Genomic DNA, 22,937 nt, shown 5'->3' with positions numbered 1-22,937 from the left:
AGATCTGGGATCCTTTTGCCCAAATTTAACCCAGATGTGGGATTCTTTCACCCAAATGTAACCCAGATCTGGGATCCTTTTGCCCATATTTAACCCAGTCCTGAGATCCTTTGGCCCATATTGCCAGGCTTCTCCAGGTTTATTTTGGATGGCACCCAAGCAAAAAGGCCTGAAAAGGAAAACCTGGAAGAACGGAATCATTAAATGCAGAATTCCCAGGAATGAAAGTGACTGAACTCAAAAAAGGAGGGACAGAAGTGAACATGACCTGAGAGGGTCAAGCAAAGGCTCCCGAGCAGAGGAACAAAGATATTTTGAGGAGAAATGTCCTTTTCCCACTTTTTGCTCTGTATCACAGGGAAAAATCCCACAAGATCTTACAAGAGAACATTCTGGGAGGCTGGAGAGGGGCTGGAATGTGGGTCAGTGCTGACCTGTCATTACTCCAGCCTAAGGACAAGGGTGACCCAGAGGCTGGAGCAACGAAATGTGGAGCTGTACCCACCACTGGTCCGCATTTGACTCCTGCCATCCAAAGCCTTTCCTACAAGGATGATCGCAGCCTTATCCTGAACTTTTATCCTGTGTTTTCACGGTATCCTTTATCCAGCATCAAAACCCACAAGAGTGGAGTGTTGTGGGAACCCCGAGCACTCCAGGACGGGATTTCTCCTCTCCCTTCTTTGACCATCAAGACAGTAAATCCCTTCTCTTCCCTGCAGGAATGACCTACATCCTTTTATCCCTGCCAAACTCCTGGAGCGTAGGATGACTTTCTGTCATTTTTCACTTCCCTACAAAAGCCAGTAAAATCCCCAGTAAGAACTGGGGCTCCAGGTGCCAACGCTCCGTGCCAGCAGAGCCTTTGGAAAGCCAACGGCATTCGAACCGCAGTATCCTTGAAATCCTGACCTCATCAATCCTAGCACGGCTCCTGTGAGCTCACAAGAAATGCCAAGAGCCTCCAAAGGAAACAGGACAAACACCCATTAATCCAAAGTGGCAGCTACAGCCCTGGATGCTCCGACAAAAAAAGGCCCTGATGGAAGAAGTTCAATGCGGATTTTCCGCTCCAAAGGAACAGCTTTTCCTGGGAACACCTGATGTTATTCCTGTTTGTCCACCTGGAGTGCTCTGCTACAAACCCTGAAGGCTCTGAGGCTTCAGGCTTCGCCCCAGATCCTTTCCCCAGAGCCATGTCCATCCCATAAAGCTCTTTGCCAGCCCAGAGGAGAATGATCCTCTGCTGCTACATTTTTTTTGTTTTCCATGGAGCCTGGGATGGGCAGCAATGGATTCATTTCTGATCCATTACATGCTCATTCATTCCACACGCTGCCATGCCAGGACACAACGTCAGGGCTTGTTCCTGCAGAGAAGAGAGGCTGCGAATTGCTCAAAAGCTGGATGTGAAGTGGAAATTTGACAGCACGAGGAACGCGAGGTGTCTGGGATCCACTTTTATTCCAAACTTAAAAAAAAAAGAGAAACAGTCACTGCAGAATGGAAAGTTTGCTAAAAAGAACTCAAAATACTTGGAATACTTTGCAATCCTGAATGAAATGGGAGTTGTTCAGGGCATTCAGGTGCCTGCCAGAGCTCTCTCTCCCAGGATGCAGCATCCATGCTGTGCCCTCAGGACAGGAGTCTCCAGCTCCTGGGCGAGGTGACCTGGATGTGCTCTCAGGGAGAAGGGAAGCGCTTCTGCTCCGGAGCACCAAGGAAAAGCTGCTGTGGGAGCTGCCAGAGCACAAAGGTCCTTTGGTTTCAGTTTTCCAGATGGATTTCCAGATGGATTTCCCCAGCAGATAAGCTGGGAGCTGGCAGGCCTGGGCTTGAACTTCCCAGCGGGACAGCAGGTTGGGACTGGGACATTCCAGGGGAACATGGTGACATTTCAGCCAGGGAAAGGGATCCTGGGAGGGGCAGCATTCCAGGACACAGCGCTGGATTTCTGCACAAGGGCTGTGACAATTCCTGCAGCCTTCCACGCTCTGGAATTCCCCAGCACTCCCTAAGAAATGCTGTTAATCCAATTCAGCACCTGCGAAGAACAAACGTTCATCTGACTCTCCCTTTATTTTCCCACTTTCCCTTTGGAGCTTTCAATCCCAGGCTCATTTCCCTTCCTCTCCACGTTCACATCCCTTCCAACGTGCTCCTTTTCCCGCTGCATCCTTTAGGAGCACGAACTCTGGGCTATATTTAGTGAGGACACAGCGGCTGTGGTCGGTCCCTTGGTGTTTTCCCTGTCATTTTCTGTGCCCTTCTAACTGGAGTTAAACGTCTGGGCAGACTTTTTTGGCCACTGCTGGTTTTGTTGGAATGTCCTTGATAAATCCCAGCTTTTTCCCTGAGAGGTTGTAACTAATTCAGAGCCCAGTGTCCGCGAGTGCACAAATCTCCTGATTTTTATGACGTTCTCCTACCTTTGGGAACAATTCCCTGGTTCTGCTGGCTCCTTCAGGAGTCCTCAAATCCTCAGAATTCCAGCCAAATTAGTTAAATCAAAAGCAAAGTTTTCCAGCTCCAAAGTTTGACTCGCCTCTCCACGAGGTCCTCAGGAATGCTGGTGAATCCCACCCTCAGGCACAAACCTGCTCCCAGTGATTCTAAGCAGAATGGAATGATAACTTTTGGGGAAGGAATTTCAAGGCCTTTACCCTTCCCTGCTAGAGAACAGCAAGGGAAAATCCCAACGGCAGAACATGAAAATTCCCAATGATCTTCATGTGGATCTATGGATTAAGCAGTAGTTTTTGACTGTCAGGAAATCCAGGAGGGATTCCTGGAAAGAACTTCCAGGTTTTTGTTTTCCCATTTCCAAATTCTGCTCCTTAAGGGTGTGAGATGGATGGAAACAACAGGAGAAAGTGTTCAGGAAGTGGCTGATAAAGGGGAGCAGGAGCTGCCCAGGAAGTGCTGCCAAATGTGATCCCAACCTGAGGGAAAACAGGGATTTCTCCCATGGATGCTCTGATTCCCAACAGGAGATTTTTGGTACCCACCGACTGCGAGTCCTTCGTCCGCGTGCAGCAAAGGAACACTTTGAGCCTGCGTGTCCAGCTGCTGGCTTGTCCCTCTTCCAGGCGGTGTCTGGGAATAAAGGGGAGAGCAGGAATGTCAGGAGAGGCACAACACACCATAGGATCCATGGAGTGGCACAACCTGTGCTGTGTCTGGAAAAATGGGATAAGGTCCCCCCAGTCCTCCTGTTCTCCAGGCTGAGCCCCCCCAACTCCCTCAGCTGCTCCTCGTGCTCCAGCTCCTTCCCCAGCTCCGTTCCCTTCCCTGGATACGCTCCAGAGAAGTGTGAATCCGGCAGGATCGAGCTCTGTGCTTGGATACCTGCTACCCTGCCTGAATGGGATGCGTGGAATGAAGCTCCTGTTGCAGCTTGGCAGCTGCTCCACGTGCCAGGATGTGCGGCCACTCAGGAGGAAAAAATCTGCCTCGGGATGAGGGAGTGGGAACAGCACAAGGGACCCTGAGCACTTCATACACGCCGTTTTTCCCCAATCACTGAACCATGGAATGTTTTGGGTTGGAAGGGGCTTTCAGGATCACTGTGTTCCACCCCCTGCCATGGAAGTAGGGACTGATCCTGTGCCAGAGCGCCAAGCATCCTGAAGTCCACAGCTCCTTTTTTTTTTAAGGAAACATGGCTTTAATCCAGGTCTGAGCAATCCACAATAAAACACCACTCCGTTTTCTGGCAGGGCATCCCATCAGGAGAAGCCCAAGCCCAGGAAGTGGGTTGCACGTGGAAGGAAAAGATGCTGGCAAAGGAATATTTGCTTTAAATGGAAGGAGCAGATCCCACAGGGATCCATCAGCTCGTGCCTGAGTATCTGAACACAGCTCTCCATAACCTTTCGGAAGACTCCAAAAGAGGAATGGGAATACGAGTGGCAGCAGGGCTCTCCTCCCCCAGATTCCTGAAAACTCCAGAATTTCCCTGGTGGGGTTCAACAACCAAGTGTACTCCGAGCTATTTTCCCTCCACCTTTTCCCAAATTCTTTCTTCCTAACACCAAACTTCCACACATTCAGTAGGAGCTCCAAAGCTCCTTGGAAAAGTCTTGGCACAACAAGCCAAGCCTTTTATTGGGCTGTTTCTTTTTCCCAGCCCACACACAACACGATGCCACTGGGAAAGGAAAACCACCGTGGGACACAATCCAGCCAGGCAGAGAACTTCCTCATCTATTCCTTGGAAAGGATTTCTTTCAGCAAGAGGGAGAAGTTGGGAATATACGCTTTGGAAACAATTGTTTGAGCAGGGAACAGTCACATTTGATGTTTGTTTTTCACATCATAGCCCACAGCGTTTGCTTGTTAACAGCTGTTAACATTCCCTTCCCAGAGGGAAAATCCACGAACAGCAGGAACAAGCTCTCTGTAAATGCTGCAGGCCTGGAGGGAAAAACGTGGCCAAGGGAGAAAGGCCTTCACTCAGCTTTCTGGGATCTCAAAATTCCCCACAGAGGAGATAATTTTGGGGTTGGTTTGAATCCACTTCCGCAAGCTGTAGAGCCCAGATCTGCTTTGGAAAAATCATCACAGAATTCTGGAACGGTTTGGGATGGAAGGGACCACAAAGCCCATCCAGTCCCACCCCCTACTGCGGGCAGGGACACCTCCCACTGTCCCAGGTTGCTCCAAGCCCCGTCCAACCTCGGACATTTCCAGGGATGGGGCAGCCACAGCTGCACTGGGAAAACCATTCCAGTGCCTCACCACTCTCACAGGGAAGAATTTTTTCCATGGATGTAGTACTACATCCACAGTATCATCCTTCTCATCTTCCTGGGAATGCCCTGATCCCAAGCAGCAATCACACGCTAGGCATTAATTCCAGATATTCCAGGCTACTGTAACATATTGGAAAGGTCAGGAAGAGTATCTGGCATTCCAAAATAAAACCCAGGCTCCTTCCCACAAAACTTGACATGTGATCCTTAGAAAAGCCTTGTTTTCCCTCATAAAGGATCCCATTCCAAGTCACTGGAAAAGCCTGTATTCAAAATACAGAAACCCAGTAAAAAATGGGAAATTTGCAGAGTGTTTCTTGAAAGCCTCATTTTTCATCCCTTAGACCCCAGTGCCCTCCAAAGCCACATTCCTCAAGGACAGTCACATATCAAAGGAAACAAAGCCTGTTTGTGTTGTCCCCTACTGGAAAAAAATCCTTCGGAAAAAGCTTTGCTTGGTGAAGAAAAGCTTCTCCTCTCCCATCTGGGGAGCTCCAAGATGGAAACAATTCTTAATTAAAAGATCCGACTGCCAACACAAAAGGAATTGCTCCGTGGCCAAGACTAAATAGGAGAAACCTCAGGGCAAAAGGTTGGATTTTGGAGAGGAAAATAAAGGAAGGAAGGGGATTTGGAAGGAGATGCTGCCTCGAAGTGAGGAAAATTTAAGCACAGAGCACAGACTCACTGTTTTCACGAAAAACGCTGCTATGGGATACGGACAAACAGGTTCTTGTGGTCAGCAGGGTCCACAGGATCCAAAAATCCAGTGACTGAGGCAGAATCCAGCTGGATTCTGCACGGCTTCGCCTCCTTTGGATGCAGGTGCCCACACACAGCACCTGACAGGGAGCTGCAGCCTGCCAAAATCCCCCTCAGCAGAGCGGAATGCTCCCTGCAGCAAGGCAAGGAGAAGGGCAAGATCCCAAAAAAAGCAGGACACCCTTCCAGAAACCTTGCCCTGGGAAGCTGTGGCTGCCCTATCCCTGGAAAAGCTCCAGGCCAGGTTGGACAGAGCTTGGAACAACCTGGGATAGTTGTCCCTGCCCATGGCTTTAAGGGCTTTAAAGATCCCTTTCAACCCAAACCATCCTGGAATTCCCTGGCTCTGGGAGGATTTTGGGTGCTTGTGGCCATGAGGACACAGCACTGGTAACCCTGAAACCCTCCATTGGTTCTTTCCTTAAATTTTTGTGTCCTTGGACAGAAGGGAAGTTCAGTTTGCTGTGAAGACAGGCTGGGAGAGCTGGGAATGTTCAGCACGGACAGGAGAAGGCCCCAAGAAGACCTTAAAGTGCCTAAAGAGGATCCAAGAGAGCTGGAGAGGGACTTTGGACAAGGGGCTGGAGGGCCAGAGGGAAGAGGGAATGGCTTCACATTGACAGAGGGTGAGTTTAGATTGGATTTTGGGAAGAAATCCTTCCCTGAAAGAGTGGTGAGGCCCTGGAATGGATTTCCCCGAGAAACTGTGGCTGCCCCATGCCTGGAAGCATCCAAGGCCAGGTTGGAGCTACCTGGCCTAGTGGAAGGTATCCCTGCACATGAGAGGGGGTTGGAATCGCATGATCTTTAAGGTCCCTTCCACCCAAGGCACCCCGGAATTCTGGGATCCCATGGAATGCTGCCTTACCTCAGGTTGTAGGTCCTTAGGTTGCGCTGCCGGCGCTTGGTGGCGCGGAGCTTGACGAAGGTGCGTCCCGTGGGATCGAAGACGCACAGGACAGTGATGCACACACTCAGGATCACCACCCAGTTGCACACCACCATTCCTGAAAAAAAAAACAGGGAGTCAGGTGCTCTGGCCCCTTACTTCCCACCCCAAACGCCCGCAGCAAAAGGAAATCCTCTGGAAAGGCTTTTAAGCCGCAGCTGGATGAATCTTCCGGCTGTTTTATGGGGCCATTAAATGCTCCCTGAGTATCCGGGACTGCAGCATTAACATCATCCCCACCACCAGGAGACTGGGAAAGGCTTCCAGGAAAACAGTAAAGCCATTCTGAAGGGAAAAAACGGAGTCTACAGACGGCCCTTCCCTGGGAACACGAATCTTTGCCTGAGTGCCGGCAGCACAGGCGGATGAATGGAACGACTGTTCCGAGCAATAAACAGGAAAACAAGCCCCACATTGACAGCTCCCATCCACTTCCCAGAGCCAACCGGCACAGGCGGGAATGAAGGATGCCCGCCAATCCGTCGGAATGGTCCCAGGGCGCATTCCAGCTCCGTACCCAGGGTGACACTCTTGGCTGTGATGTCGTTGCAGGAGGTGTAGTACTGCGTCAGCCACACGATGCCCACGATGGCGTACACGAACTCGATCACCAGGATCGCTGGAAAAAACGGGAACAGCACGGATAACAGCGGCCCTTTCCCTAAGGATGAGCTCCTCTCCCCACTTTCTCACAAGGAACAGGTTACTTAGCAGGGCATGAAAAGGCTTTGGAAGGGGATGTGCAAGGAGACGAGCCAAAAGCGCGACGTGTTCCTGACGGCTCCGAAAAAATGGGATTGTGGAGGGGTCAGCGCTCTTGTTTGTGTCACAGGTATGAATCAGAGATCCAGACCTTCCTCCCACGTCACTGGAAAGACTCCCTGAGGCAGCAGGAATCACAGGACCCAAACCTTAACTACCTCCGACAGCTGGCCTGACTCACGGATCCAAAATAAATCATGTGGATCCAGGATTAATCCTGCTCGCTACGCTTAGCACACATTCCCAGCACCTTCGCAGCCCTTCCCATAAGGGTTCCAAGGAGACGGTGCTTAAGGAGCTCCTCAGTTTTGCATGTGACTGTGCTAACAACCTAGAAACTGGGGATTAACAGTGCTTCCCTGGAACAAAAAAGCCGGGAAACTGCTCTGAAGAGCCCATCCTCTCACTTTCTCCCCAGAATTCCGAAGGACAGGTGGGCAATCGGGTGTGGAGAAGGTGAATACCTTGCCTGGGATTGTCAAAGTTTTGCTGGAGCCGCGCGACTAAATCCAGCCTGGCTTATTCCACCCACCCTCCTTATCTCCTGCTGGCACAGAACCTTTCCCTAAGTGGCTTTGCTACAGACCTGGAAAGACTGGAAATTCAGTTCCAGGAGACAGAGCTTTCCGGGGCAGGGAATCAGGGCTGGGACTGGTTCCTGATGAACCCAATTCATGCCTGAGTCAGGCTTTGCTTCCCTTGGCTCCTCTCCCCTCTTGCCTGCTGCAGGACAGGAGAGGCAGGAGGAGGGATGAGACATTCCCGGGTTCACATTGGAGTTAATTCCCTAAATTCCTCTGCATTAAACAGCACACGCTTAAATTGGGACAGTCACATGGACCTTGCCCACGCACTGGTCACGCTCCCACTTCCATCAGCACAACTGATCAACCACCAGGAGCAAAAAAAACCCAGGAAAAAGGGAATACAAGACCCAAAATCCAGAGTAAATCCCACTCCTGAGCACACGGAGAGTTGAAGGAAGGAAAAGGGATCTTTTGGGGGGGGCAGGAAAACCTCTCTTTGGATTCTCCCTACCTCCCCTGCCCCATTTAGTCTGGTTTTAACACCAACTGCCAGGCTCTCCGTGCTTCCCTAGGGAGACTGGCTGGGAAGCTGGAGAGGGAGATTTGTTTGCTGTTCACGTTAATGACTTGCACTGAGCATTCCAAGTCTCCCAGACTGAGCTTTCAAGCAAGGTTATCCCTGTTTTAGTGGATTCTGCAGGAAAACAACCCGGCAAAAAGCAGGGATGCAAACCCACGGGATGATTTGTTTGGAATGGGTTTGGCTCTGCATCTCCAAAGATTTTTCTCTTAAAATCTTCACTCGGCACAGAAAAATCTGATTAAATTTCCGTACCTGGAAGGCAACAGAACCCAGGGAAAACAAGCTAAAAGGGAACCAGGGGATCAAGGAATAATCTCTTCCCTGCTCTAGTTTTTGGTGAGGGAGCGAGACAGGAATTGCTTATAGGAAGAAAAAGGGAGCGAGCAGGTGGAAAACCTATTTTCCTCCCGGCGCCTGGGAGTGGGTTGGATGGAGGGATGGATCAGGTGAGTGAAGATGCAAAACCTCGGAGTCAGAACTTTTGGGATTTATGCCTCTATCCTTGGAAAACGTAGGGGGGAAAAGAGAGACAGAAGGGGAGCAGATTCCATGCGAGGAAAAGGAGGCTATTTGGGACATCGCCTGCCAGTCTGACAGCCGACAGTGACAAGGCGCAGCCTATGGATTCATCGGGATGCACGGCACATCCCGGCGGCCATCTGGCCGTGCCGGCAGAGCAGGGAGAGGAGGCTCCCGGGAAGAGCACGCGGGGGCTCCGGACGCTTACCCAGTCGGACATAGAGGACGTACTGCATGGAATCCCGCGGCTCCGTGTACAGGATGCTCCCGCGCATGCTGAGCCAGATGATGGCCAGCTCGGCGATCATGCAGCTCAGCAGGATTCCCAGGTAGCCCCGGCCGTGGTCCACCAGGTTCAGGGAGCACGTCTCGTTGGGATTGTACACCAGCCCGAAGAGCACCACCGAGAGGATCACAAACCTGCCGGGCAGGAAAGGCAAAGGAAACCATGGAATATCCCCCAGCTCCTTACATTAATCTTCGTTTGGGCCCCAAATCCCCACAAGCCATCCAGAGGCCCTGCTACCCCTGTCAGAACCATTTCATCCGTGCCACATTATCCCATGGGATCCGCCACTCCAGAGAGGCTGTGGCTGCCCCATTCCTGGAAGTGTTCAAGGCCAGGTTGGATGGGGCTTGGAGCAACCTAGTGGTTGCTCCCATGGCAGGGGGTTGGAATGGGATTGAGGTTTAAGGTCCTTTCCAACCCAAATCAGGATCCTGTGGTTGTTTTTCCTGAGCCTCTGCACAGAACCACAGCCCCAAATTCCAGAAGATTCATCCCTGAATGTGTCCAGGACAAGGTTGGATGGGGCTTGGAACAACCTGGTCTGGTGGAAGGTGTCCCTGCCCATGGCAGAGGGTTGGAATTGGGTGGTCTTTAAGACACCTGGATGGGCTTTAAGGTGTCTTCCAACCCAAACCATTCCAGAATTCCGTGACTGTTTTTCCTGAGCCCCTGCACAGGAATACAGCCCAAAATTCCAGCAGACCCATAGCTGAATGTGTCTGTAACCAGGCTGGATGGGGCTTGGAACAACCTGGCCTATGGAAGGTGTCCCTGCCCATGGAAGGGGTTGGAATTGGATAGTCTTTAAGGTGTCTTCCAACCCAAACCATTCCAGGATTCCATGACTGGGTAAAACTGCAGATACGAAATGCTCAGGAGTCTTCTGTATCATTCCTAGGGATGAGCTCTAAGGCATCTTCCAGCCCAACCCATTCCAGGATTCCATGCCTCTTTTTCCTGAGCTTCTGTACAGAAACACAGTGCCGAACTCCAGTGGGGAATCTTGGGTGGCACAGGAGGGTAACAAGGAGCTCTGGTCAGGCTCTTTGGAACTAGGACAGAACTTGGAACAGAGCTTAGCTAAGAAACACAGAAGATGGAAAAATGTGGGTGTCCATCAGGAATGCCCCAGCCAAACCTTCTAGCCCCGTGTAGAAGCACAGGAAGAACCTCCAGCCGTGCCAGGAATAGCCAAAAGAATTCCTGAGCGAATTCCAAGCATCCTTGTGCCCTTCTCACTTACCAGGTGGTGTGAAGGAGGAAGAGGAAGACGGCTGGCAGAACCAGGTCATCGCTGCCCACAGACCAGCGCCGGCGGAACACGACAATCCCTGGCATGGCTGGCGGGTCCCAGGAAGTTCAGCAGGCACGGCACTCACCTCCTGGAAAAGAATGGAAGCAAAGCCGCTGCTGAGCCTCTCCAGCCCCCTCTGGAGAGCCCCACAACCTGGGGTTTATCCCAGAGCTGCTTCCTTCCAGCACCAGGGGGCACGGCGTGCTCAGGAAGGAGGGCTGGGAGTTGAAGGAGTGGGAAGTATTAGGTGAAGCCGGTGTGTAACTCATCCAGCTCCACTTCATGGGATTACCTGGAATCCTGTTAGGCTGTGATGGTGAGCAGCCACCGTGGGATTTGGGACAGGTCATACTGGCCTTAAATCTCTGGAAAACTCTATTAGGGTGTTTTTCTGTGGACAAACCTGCTGCCAGGCTCTTGTTGTCCAACAATTCCCCCCCATCTTGGCTCAGGGAAGCCAAAATATCCATTAACAGTCAGTGGCAGCAGCTGGGGAACTACGGACTGGCTCCCAACAGCACTTCCAGTGAGGATACTGGCTCCTAGGAGATCTCCCCCTGCACCAGCAGGGGCATCCTGACAGCTCCACATCTCCATCGCATCCGCACCAGCCCTGACAGGCACGACCAATTCCAAGGTGGAAGATTGAGGAGCTGCTGTTCCTCCCCGTGTTTTGTTTGTGCTCCTATTTTTAGGGCTTCCCAAACCCTTTGGAAAATAGAAACAGGAGCCGTGCAAAGTCACGAGACTGCACAGGGCGCTCCAGCCTCCTCCAGCACAGCCATCCCACTCCATCCCAGCTGGCTGTACTCCAAGCTGCTCCAGAGGGACTCTGGCAGCACACCTTATCCCACTCCTGCCTTCCTGGCCCAACACATCACCCACAACCAGGAATTTTCCTTGGTTTTGCCGAATCCGGGATGGCGTCTTTGCTATCAGCCCACAGCCACCAGGGATTTCTGGACTGTGGGATCGGTCCTGTCCCTCTTTCCATGCCCTAATCCCTGTCCCACCTCTTACCTGTGCTACCAGGGAATGCCACACCTCACCTGCATCTCTCTGCTCCAAGCTCTCCCAACTGATCCAACTCAGTTCCCAACCCCACCAACCTCCCAATTCCCACATCCAGGCACTGCTGCTGGATGCTCCATCCATGGCCTGTGGTGGCCACGCTCTTCCAAAGCTGCACTTCCAAATCAGTAAGTGCTCTTGGATTTTTGCCTCTGTGAACCCAAAAGCAAATCGCCAGGTCAGGACAAAGTGTCCTCATCCATTACTTAAGACAGGATTTCCAACAGCATTCCCGAGGGAATATCATCTGCAACGCTGCCTGTACCAGGCAAAAAACCCCGTTCTTGGATATGATGGCCCTAATTTAACGCTGTGGGTAAAACAAATTAGAAAGGGGAGGACATCCATAGAATTCCAGCAGAGTTTGGATAGGAAGGGAGCTTGAAGATGATCCAGTTCCATCTCCCTGCCGTGGATTGGGACACCTCCCACCAGTCCAGGCTGCTCACGATTTAAACTAAGTTGAACCTTGCACGTAACACAAATGTTGGCTTTGGGACAGCCCACGGCACCAATTCCTGCTCCGTCCCACTAAATCCAACCCAGCAGTCAGGTGTGGTTACCCCACCAGTTCCCAGAACATCCCAAATCCGGAGTCTCCCATCCTGTGCCGACACCCACGGCCACTGGAATGCATCTTCCAACCCGTTTCAGTCACCCATTACTGAAAACCTACACAATCCCCTCAAATTCCAAGAGATTCCATAGCTAACGGGCTGCTTCCAGCCCATCACTCGGTTGAAGGAAACGCTCCATTCCACAAACAAAGCGAATGCGGAATTCCGACGCCATTTGGATTCCCACTTCCTCAGCACAGAATAATCAGAGCGCTGGGTACATTCCAGCTCTACCTTCACTGCTCGGGCCATCTGGAGACTCCCTCCCAGCCCCATCGTGCCTGTCATTCACCAGCCGGGATAGCTGGGATATCACAAACCCTGGATACACCTCCAGCTCTCTCGCTGCCTTTGGACAGCACCTCCCAGCCCAGCTCCGTTCCCGTCATCCCTCGGCTGCATCCCGCCAACACGCTTTCCAGAACTCTTCCACCCCTCTGGTTGGGCTCTCCCAGTTCCCACCACCCTCTCCCAGTTTGAGAAGCAGGATATCGACGACGGCAACGAATATCCAATGTGGATTCCTTATCCACGGCAACAGATGGGGACGGAGCAGAGCAGCCTGTCACTCGCTGTCACACACGGGAATACTCAGTGTGGAACTGTCACTCCGCTTATCAGGCTCCCAGGGCGGCAACACTCCCAGTTAATTCCCAAAGACTCCCAAATTTAAACCAGGAGGTTTGGGACTTTGCCCCTGCTTTGGAAAGGAGGGAGACGACGACGGAAGGTCTGAGACTTGAAAACCCACCAAAAACAGCTCTCACTGTGAGGACTCTCCGGCTTCATCCCAGCACAGCAAATCCCAGGAATTGTGTTTTAAGATGCTGAAGATATGATGCGGCAGAGGAATTGGGAGGAAGCGGAAGGTCGGAGTGCAAACAGCCCCGAGATCACTGACCCTGGCTCTGCGACAGCAAGAACCCTCACACTGCCCCTAAAACTGCTGGAAAGAGCCAAAAATTCCCAGGATGTTGAAAGCTGAATCCCAGTACAAGCAGCCCCAAGCTCCCAACAGTGAAATAAGGGAAGCACATGCACAAGGAGTACCCTCGGAGCCCAGCAAGGTCTAGGGAAGCAGGAATCTTACATGGCATGTGGTCCAGCCGCTGCGCATCCTCCTCTCCCAGAAGGGTATTTCAGGAAAAGTGCATATCCAGGGAGACAGGCATCACAAGCTCAGGAGGGAACAGCAAACTCTTCCTGCAGCCATTGAAAATCCCACTCGGCAAAGGGAAGCACGGCGTGGGATCTGGGATCTGCCTGCCGACAGAGCCAGGCATCATCCTCAGAGCGACTCCCTCCCTGCACCTCATTTATCCACCGGGAATGCCGAGAGCCAGAGGTCGTGACTCCCCCCTTCCACACCCCCCAGCACCCTCTGGAAGGAAGTGACATCATCCCTATTCTGAGGAGATTGTACGTGGATTGTGGGAAGGAGGACCGGGAGCGAGAGCGGGCGATGCTGTCAGAGATGCGGAGCCGGGAGAGGAGGAAAACCCTCGAGCGGCACAAACCTCCTCCCTCTTCCCACTGGGAAAGTGGGAGCGCTGCCGGGAGCCCTCGGACACGGCCATGGCATCGGGCTGGGAAAGGCTCCTGGCCATGGACTCCCCAGTGAATGGCCAGGGGGAGGGGACTTGGATGGGACACAAAAGGGACACACAGAGGGGGCCACCCCGGGCACAGAAAGGAGAGACTGTTCCAGAGGAGCCTCTCCCGGCCTTTCCAGCCGTTAATTCCTTGTGACATGCACTGGGCTATGACAGGATGTGGGGGAAGGGGAGAATTAGCTGTCTGTAGGGAAAGGCTTAGGGAAAAGAGCAAGGGAGAAAAACGCTACCGTGCGACAACATTCCAGCTAAACCTCCGAGACTTAGGCTAATCCAACAGCCCATCCCACCTGACAGGAGCCTCCTCGGGGAGAAGCACACAAGGAAATAAAGCTGAAGGAAAAAGGCTGTGCCTGGATCCTGCACGCCAGGAGCCCACCCACACCACAGCAACACCCCCGGAGTCACCCACTCCCTCCACCCAAATCCAGGCAGGATTTGCTCCAAGCTCCCAGCATCGCAGATTCCCGAGGCACCCACACAGCCCAGTGCTCCTCATCCCTGCATGCACAGGCTCCCAACCCCTTGCAATTCCCCATCCCTATATCCAAAGGTTCATAACCCTCTGTAATTCCCCATCCCTGCAACTCCCCATCCCCACACCCACAGGTTCCCAACCCACAGCAATTCCCCGTCCCTGAAACTCCCCATCCCTGCATCCACAGGCTCACAACCCTCTGCAAATTCCCAATCTTGCACCCACAGGTTCCCAACCCACAGCAATTCCCCATCCCTGCATCCACAGGCTAACTCAGCATTCGCACTTCCCTCACCCCAAAACCTCCCCTGGTTCCCAGCCTCCTGCTCTTCAGAGCAAAAGAAGGGAGGCCAAACCCAGGCTGAAATTGGATCTTCCAGGAGGTTTTTCCTCCCTCTGCCAGATCCCTGGAGATGTCTGCATGGAGGAAGCCCTGCTATCCCAATATTCCTTCCCTACCTTTTCCTTCAGGCACCTGCTGGCACTTTCACACGACCCAGGTATGACAAAGCAATCCCATCTCTGCCAGCACCCTCTTCCAGCTGGCCTCCGCAAATTCCAGAGCCCTCCAGTGTGACTCACCCAAGGAAATTCCCTCAAAACAAGCCAGATGTCTGCCTTCACTGCTCAGGGCTACAGAATTCCCCAAAAAATGGGATTTCTAGGTCTCAGTGGATGGTTGCAGGTGCCACTAAAGGACAAAGACTTTTGCTGTTCCACAGAAATCCAGCACCGTGTCCCGGAATGCTGCCCCTCCCAGGATCCCTTTCCCTGGCTGAAATGCCACCATGTTCCCTGGGAATGTCCCAGTCCCAACCTGCTGTCCCGCTGGGAAGTTCAAGCCCAGGCCTGCCAGCTCCCAGCTCAACTTCGTGGGAAATGCAGCTGGAAAACTGAAACCAAAGGACCTTTGTGCCCTGGCAGCTCCCACAGCAGCTTTTCCTCGGGAGTGATTTTCTGCTCCGGAGCAGAGGCGCTTCCCTTCTCCCTGAGAGCACATCCAGGTCACCTCGCCCAGGTGTTGGAGACTCCTGTCCTGAGGGCACAGCAGGGATGCTGCATCCTGCTTTTTCACTCTGCAGGAGGACAGCCCACTTCCCTGACCAATGGAATTCCAGCCCCATCAAGTCACCCCAAATCCTTCCTTCCGTCACCAACACGTCCCATATGGAATATGGGCTTCCCAGCCCAGGCTGGATCATTCCCAGAACCCTCCCGCTCCCACCAAGCACTTACTGGACTTGACGGAAATCATCAATTCCAGCTTGGATCCAACTCCATCGGGCCCCATCCAGCTGTTCTGAAGGGCTTTAAATGAGGCTCTTTCTGTTTCCGAGTTGGTTCCTCACAATCTGGGAATTGTTCTCGCCTTCCAGGGAGAAGGGGGATGGGGTTACATCCATACAGAATCTCCTGAAGCTGGCCAGAGGAATTTGCATGGAGCAGCTCTGCTCTGGAGCCAGGCTGGGAGAGCTGGGATGGCTCAGCCCGGAGAGAAGGCTCCGGGGAGCCTTAGAGCCTCTTCCAGTGCCTATGGGGGCTCCAAGAGAGCTGGAAAGAGCCTTTGGAATAGGGCATGGAATGGCTTCCCGCTGACATAGTGTGGGTATAGACTGGATACTGGGAAGAAATCCTTCCCTGGGAGGGTGGTGAGGGCCTGGAATGGATTCCCCAGAGAAGCTGTGGATGCCCCATCCCTGGAAGTGACAAGTCCAGGCTGGGCAAAGCTTGGAGCAACCTGGGATAGTGGAAGGTGTCCTTGCCCATGGCAGGGGGTGGAATGGGATGAGCATTCCAAGTCCTTTCCAAACCAAACCATTCCAGGATGGAACACCAGGAGGGGACAAATTCCATGGCACCAAAGGAAGGCGAGTCCTTTCCTTTCTGCCTTTTCCAAGGGGCCGGAAGTGTCTGCTGCAAGCAGTGCCTGCTGGAACTGCAGGGAAAGCTCTTCCCAGGGGGAAGAAGGCACAGCAGCTGCCGGAAGCTTGTGAGGAGAGCTCTGCCCTCACTGGATGTGACTAAGGGAACAGATCCCTCCTTTAAGGAATATTCCATGGATTCATGGAACATTGAAGAGCCATGTTTACAAGCAAATCCCAGGCAGGCATCAAAAATCAATGGGGATTTGAATTTTGGGATGTCTTCACGGTTACTTTGGAGATTCCCCTTGATAATCTCTCATTTTCCAAGGAGAAGGGAATAAAACGAGTCAGCGGCAGAGCCAGGGAATGAAGCCTGCAGACAGGAAAGGTTCAAGCAGCCTCCTGTGGCTTGGCACACTTCGGATGCAGCTCCCTCGGGATAAGGCCATGGCACCACAATCACCTCCGCAATGTCATCGGGACAGAACTAATGGGATCAGCTTGGATCTGGAACTCCAGCGCTGCCCACTGACACCAATTCCCAAAATAACCTCGGAGTATCAACTGACCTTCGAAACACAGGGAACAAGAACCTACCTCTTTGGCCCAGCAGCTTAACCCTGAAATCCTGATATAAATTCCTTGGAATTGCAGTGGTGATGGACACAAGACTGGTGTAACCACTTCCCAGTTGGCCCAGCACTGATCCATCTCCATCCCAGCTCATTCCTCCCAAATTCCCTCTCAAAGCCCCTCTGCCACAGACACAACACGATGCATGTTCTCCTTGTTTAAACCCATCCCCTTTTTCCTTAACTCCAAACTTCCCTGCCTTGGGTACAAACAGGTCCCATAAATCCCACACTTCCCTCAAACATGCACAACATCCCCTTCCTGTTACACTGGGAATGATTAATTTTTAATAAGGAGACTCCGGAATGGATCTCCTTGGCACAGACTTGACCGCAGCAGTGGAGTTTTCAGGAAAAATGGGATTATCTTGCAAACCTTAATGGTTTTAGTGCAAGAGGATGGACGAGTCCCAAAGGTACCACTCCCAGCACTTATTCCCAGTTAAAAGCAGGAAATTCACTGAATCAAAGAGAAACAAGGAAATTCTCCACTTTGGAATGCACCTCCTCCAAACAACTGGGACCACTTCTGATCCCAGTCCTACAAACCAGAGACACTGCAGATCCCAGTGGCTCTCCCCAGTGGATATCCAGTGACATCCCTGCTATCCCTGCACCACCCTACAGGCCAGGACTTGTCCACAGCATCACCATTGAGGCTGAAAAAGCCCTCCAAGATCAAGTCCAACCATTCCTCCAGCACTTCCAAGGCCACCACCAACCCATGTCCCCAAGTGCCACATCCACGTGGCTCTTAAATCCCTCCAGGGGTGGGGATTCCACCACTGGAGCCTGTTCCAGTGCTTTACAACCCCTTCCATTGAGGAATTTTCCCTAATACCCAGCCTAAACCCCCCCTGGTGCAATTTGAGGCCGTTTCCTCTCATCCTGCCGCTTATTCCCTGGGAGCAGAGCCCGATCCCACCCAACTCCACCCTCCTGCCAGGGATTTGTGGAGAGGGAGAAGATCCCTCCTGATCCTCATTTTTTCCAGGCCAACTTCCCCAGGTCCCTCAGCTGCTCCTTGTGCTCCAAACCCTCCCCTGGACATGCTCCAGCACTTCCATGTCCTCCCTGTGTGCAGGATCCACAGGGCTTTATTAATTCCAGACCTCAGCAACCATCCCTGGGCATAAAGGAAGAAGTTTGTAGGGATAAGTCCATAAAGACAGGGATCGTCGTGAGAGATTCCAGCTGCCCAAATGAAAGGCAGGATAATGCTTGGAAAGGGATGGAAAAGCCTCACTCACAGCTCCAAGGTTCCCAAGACTTTCCTCCTTGACCTCGGCAGGAGCACAGCTTAACTTTGGAGCTCCAGACTTGTCAGCCTATGGAAAAGCCAAAGCCTGCACAAATACCTGGCCGAGAAACAAGGGAAGCCACCACTTTGTCGGGAATCTGGGAGTGGAGAAGGAGCACAATCCCAGCGTGCTGCCAGGAATGCAGTTAAAAACAACCCCCAATCCTTGTCTCGATGCTGCCAGCTCCGCAATTCCACCCACAGCTTGTGCCAGCAGAGCCCACAGGCAGCTTCCCGACCACTCCGAGCTCCGGCAAAAATAACGGCCAAGTTGCCGGGGGGGAAAATGTATTAAATCCAAAGTAATTTGGGATTTGAAACAGAATTCCGTGTTCTACAGGGGAATAAAACCCCCTACTACAAGGACAGCTTGGCTGAAATGGGGTAGGGAATGCAAAGGGAATACCTGGATGAGGTGATGGATACAGCAATAAATGCTCCCAGCATCCCAAATCTGCTCCCAGCTGTGGAACAAGCTCCTTGGATATAGTTACTGGGAATCACCGATCCTTGGTTTTTGTTGGAATATCCCACGGCTATACACAGAACTTGGTAATTCCTGGTTGGAAACCACACGGCCTCTGAGTTATTTATAGCCAAAATTCCAAGGGCAGATCCAAGAGGTGACCGGTACTTACGCAAGGAGCGTTTCAGACGGAGCCTCATTTCTTTGGGAAAAGCTGTTTTCCACTGATATGCTGGCAAATTCCTATCTGACAGTTTTACTCCAGCCTGGAAGGCTTATCAGCTCAGCCTCCTTTCAACAAAGGAGCAAAAAAAGCAGGAGGAGCAAATTTCCAGGTGAGATATTGACTCCGGAGGCGCATCCCTGCTCCGGCACATCTGGGAGTGATGCCTTCGGGAAGCGGGAGGAGAAGCCCAGGCATTCCCAATAGGAATTGCCTCTCTCCCGTCCTGCAGGCAGCTCCTTGGCTCCCTAGTTTACGCTAGTGGGCAAACAGTTTTCCCAATAACTTGACTCATTGCTTCAGGAATTCCCTGGGGATGAGTCACATGCAGGGAAAGCCACCGGGAGCGGCGCCGGGACCACCGCTGCCAACACGAGGAGAGCGAAAGAAGTGGGAGAACACAAAATCCCTGCCAAACTCGGGAAAACTGTGTGGTCAACACCATTCCTTGGCACTCCTTCTCTGCTCCCCTCCCCACAAATGTGCTGGAGAGGAGAAGCGCATCCGGAGAGGCAGCTCCAGGCTCCAGAGCCATGGGAATCGCCGGGGACATGCTCCCTCCATGTGCATCTGCCGGGATAGCTGGCTCTGCTCACCTCCCGGGAATGATCCTAAGAAATTCCAAGTAGTGATTATTTCCCTCCCTCCTGGCACTGAGAGGGAAAGAGGGACACACGTGGAATTCCAGGGCCTCCAGCTTCTTACTCTCACCATTCCCAAACTGTGCTTTTTTCTGTGTCACATCCCACCACAACTTATCGCAGGAGTTTTCCTCTTCCCACATTCCATGGCTAAGCGGTTAGGCAGGTACATGCCCAGCTGCAAGTCAAAAATGCTGGGAATCGGGGCTATCTGGGAAGTTTCTTTGGGAATCTAAACCCAAAGGCATCTTTTTTCAATATAATTTGTCCTCATTGAACAGGGATCCTGGATCTGTGACGCTTCCAGGTTCAAAAACACTGGGAATGGCTTCAAACAGCCTAAACCTGACCTGGACGCGACCTATTCCCATCTTCCTGGTGCTGCCTGTTTATTTCCCTCACCGTGTCCCTGCTTGTTTACTTTGGCTGAGGATGTGCCTGTGTCTCACATTCCTAGAAATCAGCCTGGCAAGATGAGGTCGTGGAGGTCGTACTTCCCAAAGTCCAAGTGAAACTCCCAGCAGAAGACACCAACAGGCTACTTGAGGAGCTCATCCTGTAGGAGTACATCCAACAGGGAATATTCCCAAATGCTGTGAATTCCCTGAAAGCACCACGTTGGTGTTTCGCTGCACATCTGCCTTCTCCCGTTACTTCCCAAGCCTTCCCAGATTCCCACTTTCCAATATCTTATTCCTTATTAAGCAGGATCTGGCTTCTTGGCCCCAACTCCAGATTTTTCCCCGCCTCCAGCAAAAATCACTCCAACATCAGGATATCCTGGAATCAGTTATTTTTGCAAGTTCATTTGACAAACCGGAACCTACAGGAATATTTATGAATAAAAATCCAACCCTGAATCCACGTTTTTCTGGCAAGATCCTGTGATACAATCACCAGCATCCAAAGGACTGCTGCTATCCAAGGGCTTCTTTCCACACTGAATCCAGGTGTGTATCCACTTTCACTTCCATGTTTACCCCGGAAGCAAGGATCAAACACCAAAGTCCTGTCTGGGGAAGGGCCGGGACAGGAACACCGGCACAGGTGGGAATTTTAAATGCACAACAGCAGAGAAGTGGGAATTTCAGCTCGGAAATGTCCTTGGCTTGGATATGGACAACATTCTCTTTCCCTTTTTCCTAAACTCAAAGGGAACATTTCAAGTCTGACTCCGGATTTCCAGCTGCCACTTCCCAAGAAATGTGGTTCTGCCCCTCCCATCCCGTGGCTTCCACCTCAATGCACGGGAACAGCCCTGGAAGTAAAATCATCAGGCTGAGCATTCCCAGCAGAAGAACCCTGCTTTATTCCCGCCTGGAGAACAGTTTTCTAAAGGAAGCTGCCAACTCTGCCCCGGCTCCCGTAAAGCTGCTAATTACAGTGAAAATCCAAAGAAAGCAGGAGCAGGGAATGAGGAAGGAGGAGGCAGATTCCAGGTCTCTGGCTCACCCAAATGACAGCTTGGGAAAACTTTTCCTGCCTCAGTCGTCGCTCCTAGGAATAAATCCCCCTTTCCACTGCTGCAGGAGCCCAAAATTCCAGCCCTCATGGAGACCCTCGGGAGCAGCGTCCCTTCTTCCACACCCCAACAGCTCCTCTCTCATCCCAACCCAGAAAGGCCCATTGTCCATTAGGAACACAGAGATCACCGAGGAAGAGCACATGGAAAGCCACCAACAGTCCAGCACGCGCAGCTCCAACTCTCTCCCAAGTTTAGGGAATTAAGTCCCAAATTCCATTCCCACCCAGTGGAAATCAAATTCCGGGACTTACCAGCCTGCTTTTCCTCCAGCTGGGATAAAGATGTTGGAATCACCACAGGGAACAAACGGCACCGGTCCCGCACCTCTCCAACCCACCGGGACCCACGGACCAAATGCTTCCTCCTCCTTTTCCCTGGAATTCTCACCCATGCAGCGCTTCCCTAATGACAACCAAGCAACCTAGAACTGGAATCCTGGGCTGAATCCTGCCAAGCTGAGGTCTCCAGCCTCTTCCTGAATCTCAGATTTGCGATGGAAAGCAGGAATCCTCTTTTCCTTTTGCTTATGTAAGCAAGGATGAATCAAGCCCAGGCTTCCCTGATCCTGTGTCATATTTAAGCCTTAAATACATTTATTTTTTCATATTCCCTTCTCCTTGGACACTCCAGGAGCTGCATTTCCAAAGCCCAGCACACACATCCCTCCTCCTCACCACCCACAGCCTGCACGTGGAGCTGATCCGCAGTTTCTCCCGGCCCTCGGGATCCGTGCAGCCACAACACTCATCCCTTCCAGCAGGGATCCAGCCCTTCCCGCTGCTCCCCGGGGAGAGCCGGGAGACAGGGATTCGGTTTCAAGCTCAGGACTTATTTAATTCCATAAGGCAGTTGTACATCTCCTCCTTAAAGTTCCACAGCCCTCTGGTTTTCCAGCTCTGCTCCTGGAATTACTCACGCATATTTACTCCAACTTTATCCTGCTGACACAGATTCCTTGTGCCTGTTTCTCCCCGTGGATTCATCACTACAGATCCTGGAGTTGGAACTGCTGATTCCCATCTCTGCTCTCCAAATATCCGGCAAACTCGGTGCCACAGGAAGCATGGCCACACATTCCTGCCTGCAGCCGTGGCACCAGGAATCTCCTCCTGTTTCTATGCTCATTCCCTAATTTACATTCCTGGTGTCTCCTTGATACACTGACCTTGCTCAGCCTGGAGAAGGGAAGGCTCCAGGGAGACCTTGGAGCTCCTTCCAGTGCCTAAAGCAGCTCCAAGATTGCTGGAGAGAGACTTTGGATAAAAGCATAGAGTGACAGGACAATGGGAATGCTTCCCACTGCCAGAGTTAGATGGATATTGGAAAGAAATTCTTCCCTGGGAGGGCGATGAGGCCCTGGAATGGATTTCCCAGAGAAACTGTGGCTGCCCCTGGATCCCTGGAAGTGTTCCAGGCCAGGCTGGACAGGGCTTGGAGCACCCTGGGCTAGTGGAACGTGTCCCTGCCCACGGCAGGGGGTGGCACTGGATCACACTCCAAATCCCTTCCAAACCTAACCATTTCGGGATTTTTCTCCCTGTTGCCACCACTCTCTGTGTTTCCATACCCTCCTCGCTTCCCCTCGTTAGGAGAAGTCCCTCAGCAGAGCTTGGAAAGTTGTCACTCCAGGGCCACTGTCCCTGCCCTCTCGGCCACCAGCTCCGGAGCCAGAACTCGTTTGGAAAAGCCGGACAAGAGGGAGGTGAAAGGAGGTGAGGCAGAAGCAGAGACCCCACGTGACAAGAGCGGAGCTGCAGCTGAAGAAATCCCCTGGAGAAGCATTCCTTGGCTCCAAGGAGCTGTGCAGGCACAAACTGAAAGGCACAGATTGGAACTGACTGTTCCTAACAATTGGTTATACCACACAAAAGCGGGAACAATCCTTCCCAAGCGAGCGGGGAGCAGGAAAGACGAACTAGCCACATGTGGGAATGCACCAGCTCCGGAGCTGGGGAATGCAGGATTACAGCAGGAGGTACCCAGGAGCAGCAGGAGGTGATCCAGAACCTAAAACCACCATGTGATTCCTAAAATACAGACAGGATGATCCTGAAAATGAGAAGAATG

The 22,937-nt window shown here is 52.2% G+C and overlaps 1 protein-coding gene and 1 long non-coding RNA gene across 5 annotated transcripts in view; both read right to left on the bottom strand.

The window, feature by feature from the left end:
- The window catches only part of DAGLA (diacylglycerol lipase alpha), a 57,033-nt gene that overhangs the window by 22,076 nt on the left and 12,020 nt on the right, over window positions 1-22,937 (bottom strand). For 3 of the 4 annotated variants that reach the window (XM_032111763.1, XM_032111762.1, XM_032111761.1), the window contains 5 exons: window positions 10,389-10,527; window positions 9,065-9,276; window positions 6,983-7,084; window positions 6,385-6,523; window positions 3,009-3,096 (listed from right to left, as the gene is read on the bottom strand). In XM_032111763.1, coding sequence (XP_031967654.1) covers window positions 3,009-3,096; window positions 6,385-6,523; window positions 6,983-7,084; window positions 9,065-9,276; window positions 10,389-10,483 — 636 coding nt within the window. In that variant the 5' untranslated portion in view covers window positions 10,484-10,527. Of the gene's footprint in view, window positions 1-3,008; window positions 3,097-6,384; window positions 6,524-6,982; window positions 7,085-9,064; window positions 9,277-10,388; window positions 10,528-13,217; window positions 13,485-22,937 lie in introns of those variants that run through there. The other variant, XM_032111764.1, reaches the window with a different exon arrangement.
- LOC116445448 lies at window positions 1,448-3,002 on the bottom strand. The gene is made up of 2 exons (XR_004240795.1): window positions 2,430-3,002; window positions 1,448-2,044 (listed from the first exon to the last, which is right to left on the bottom strand). It is a non-coding gene; the product is annotated as an uncharacterized LOC116445448 (long non-coding RNA).

This window comes from Corvus moneduloides, chromosome 6 (assembly GCF_009650955.1).
Source record: "Corvus moneduloides isolate bCorMon1 chromosome 6, bCorMon1.pri, whole genome shotgun sequence".
NCBI lineage: Eukaryota > Metazoa > Chordata > Aves > Passeriformes > Corvidae > Corvus > Corvus moneduloides.
The sequence above is the reverse complement of the archived record's forward strand: the minus strand, read 5'-3'. Positions and strand labels throughout refer to the sequence as shown.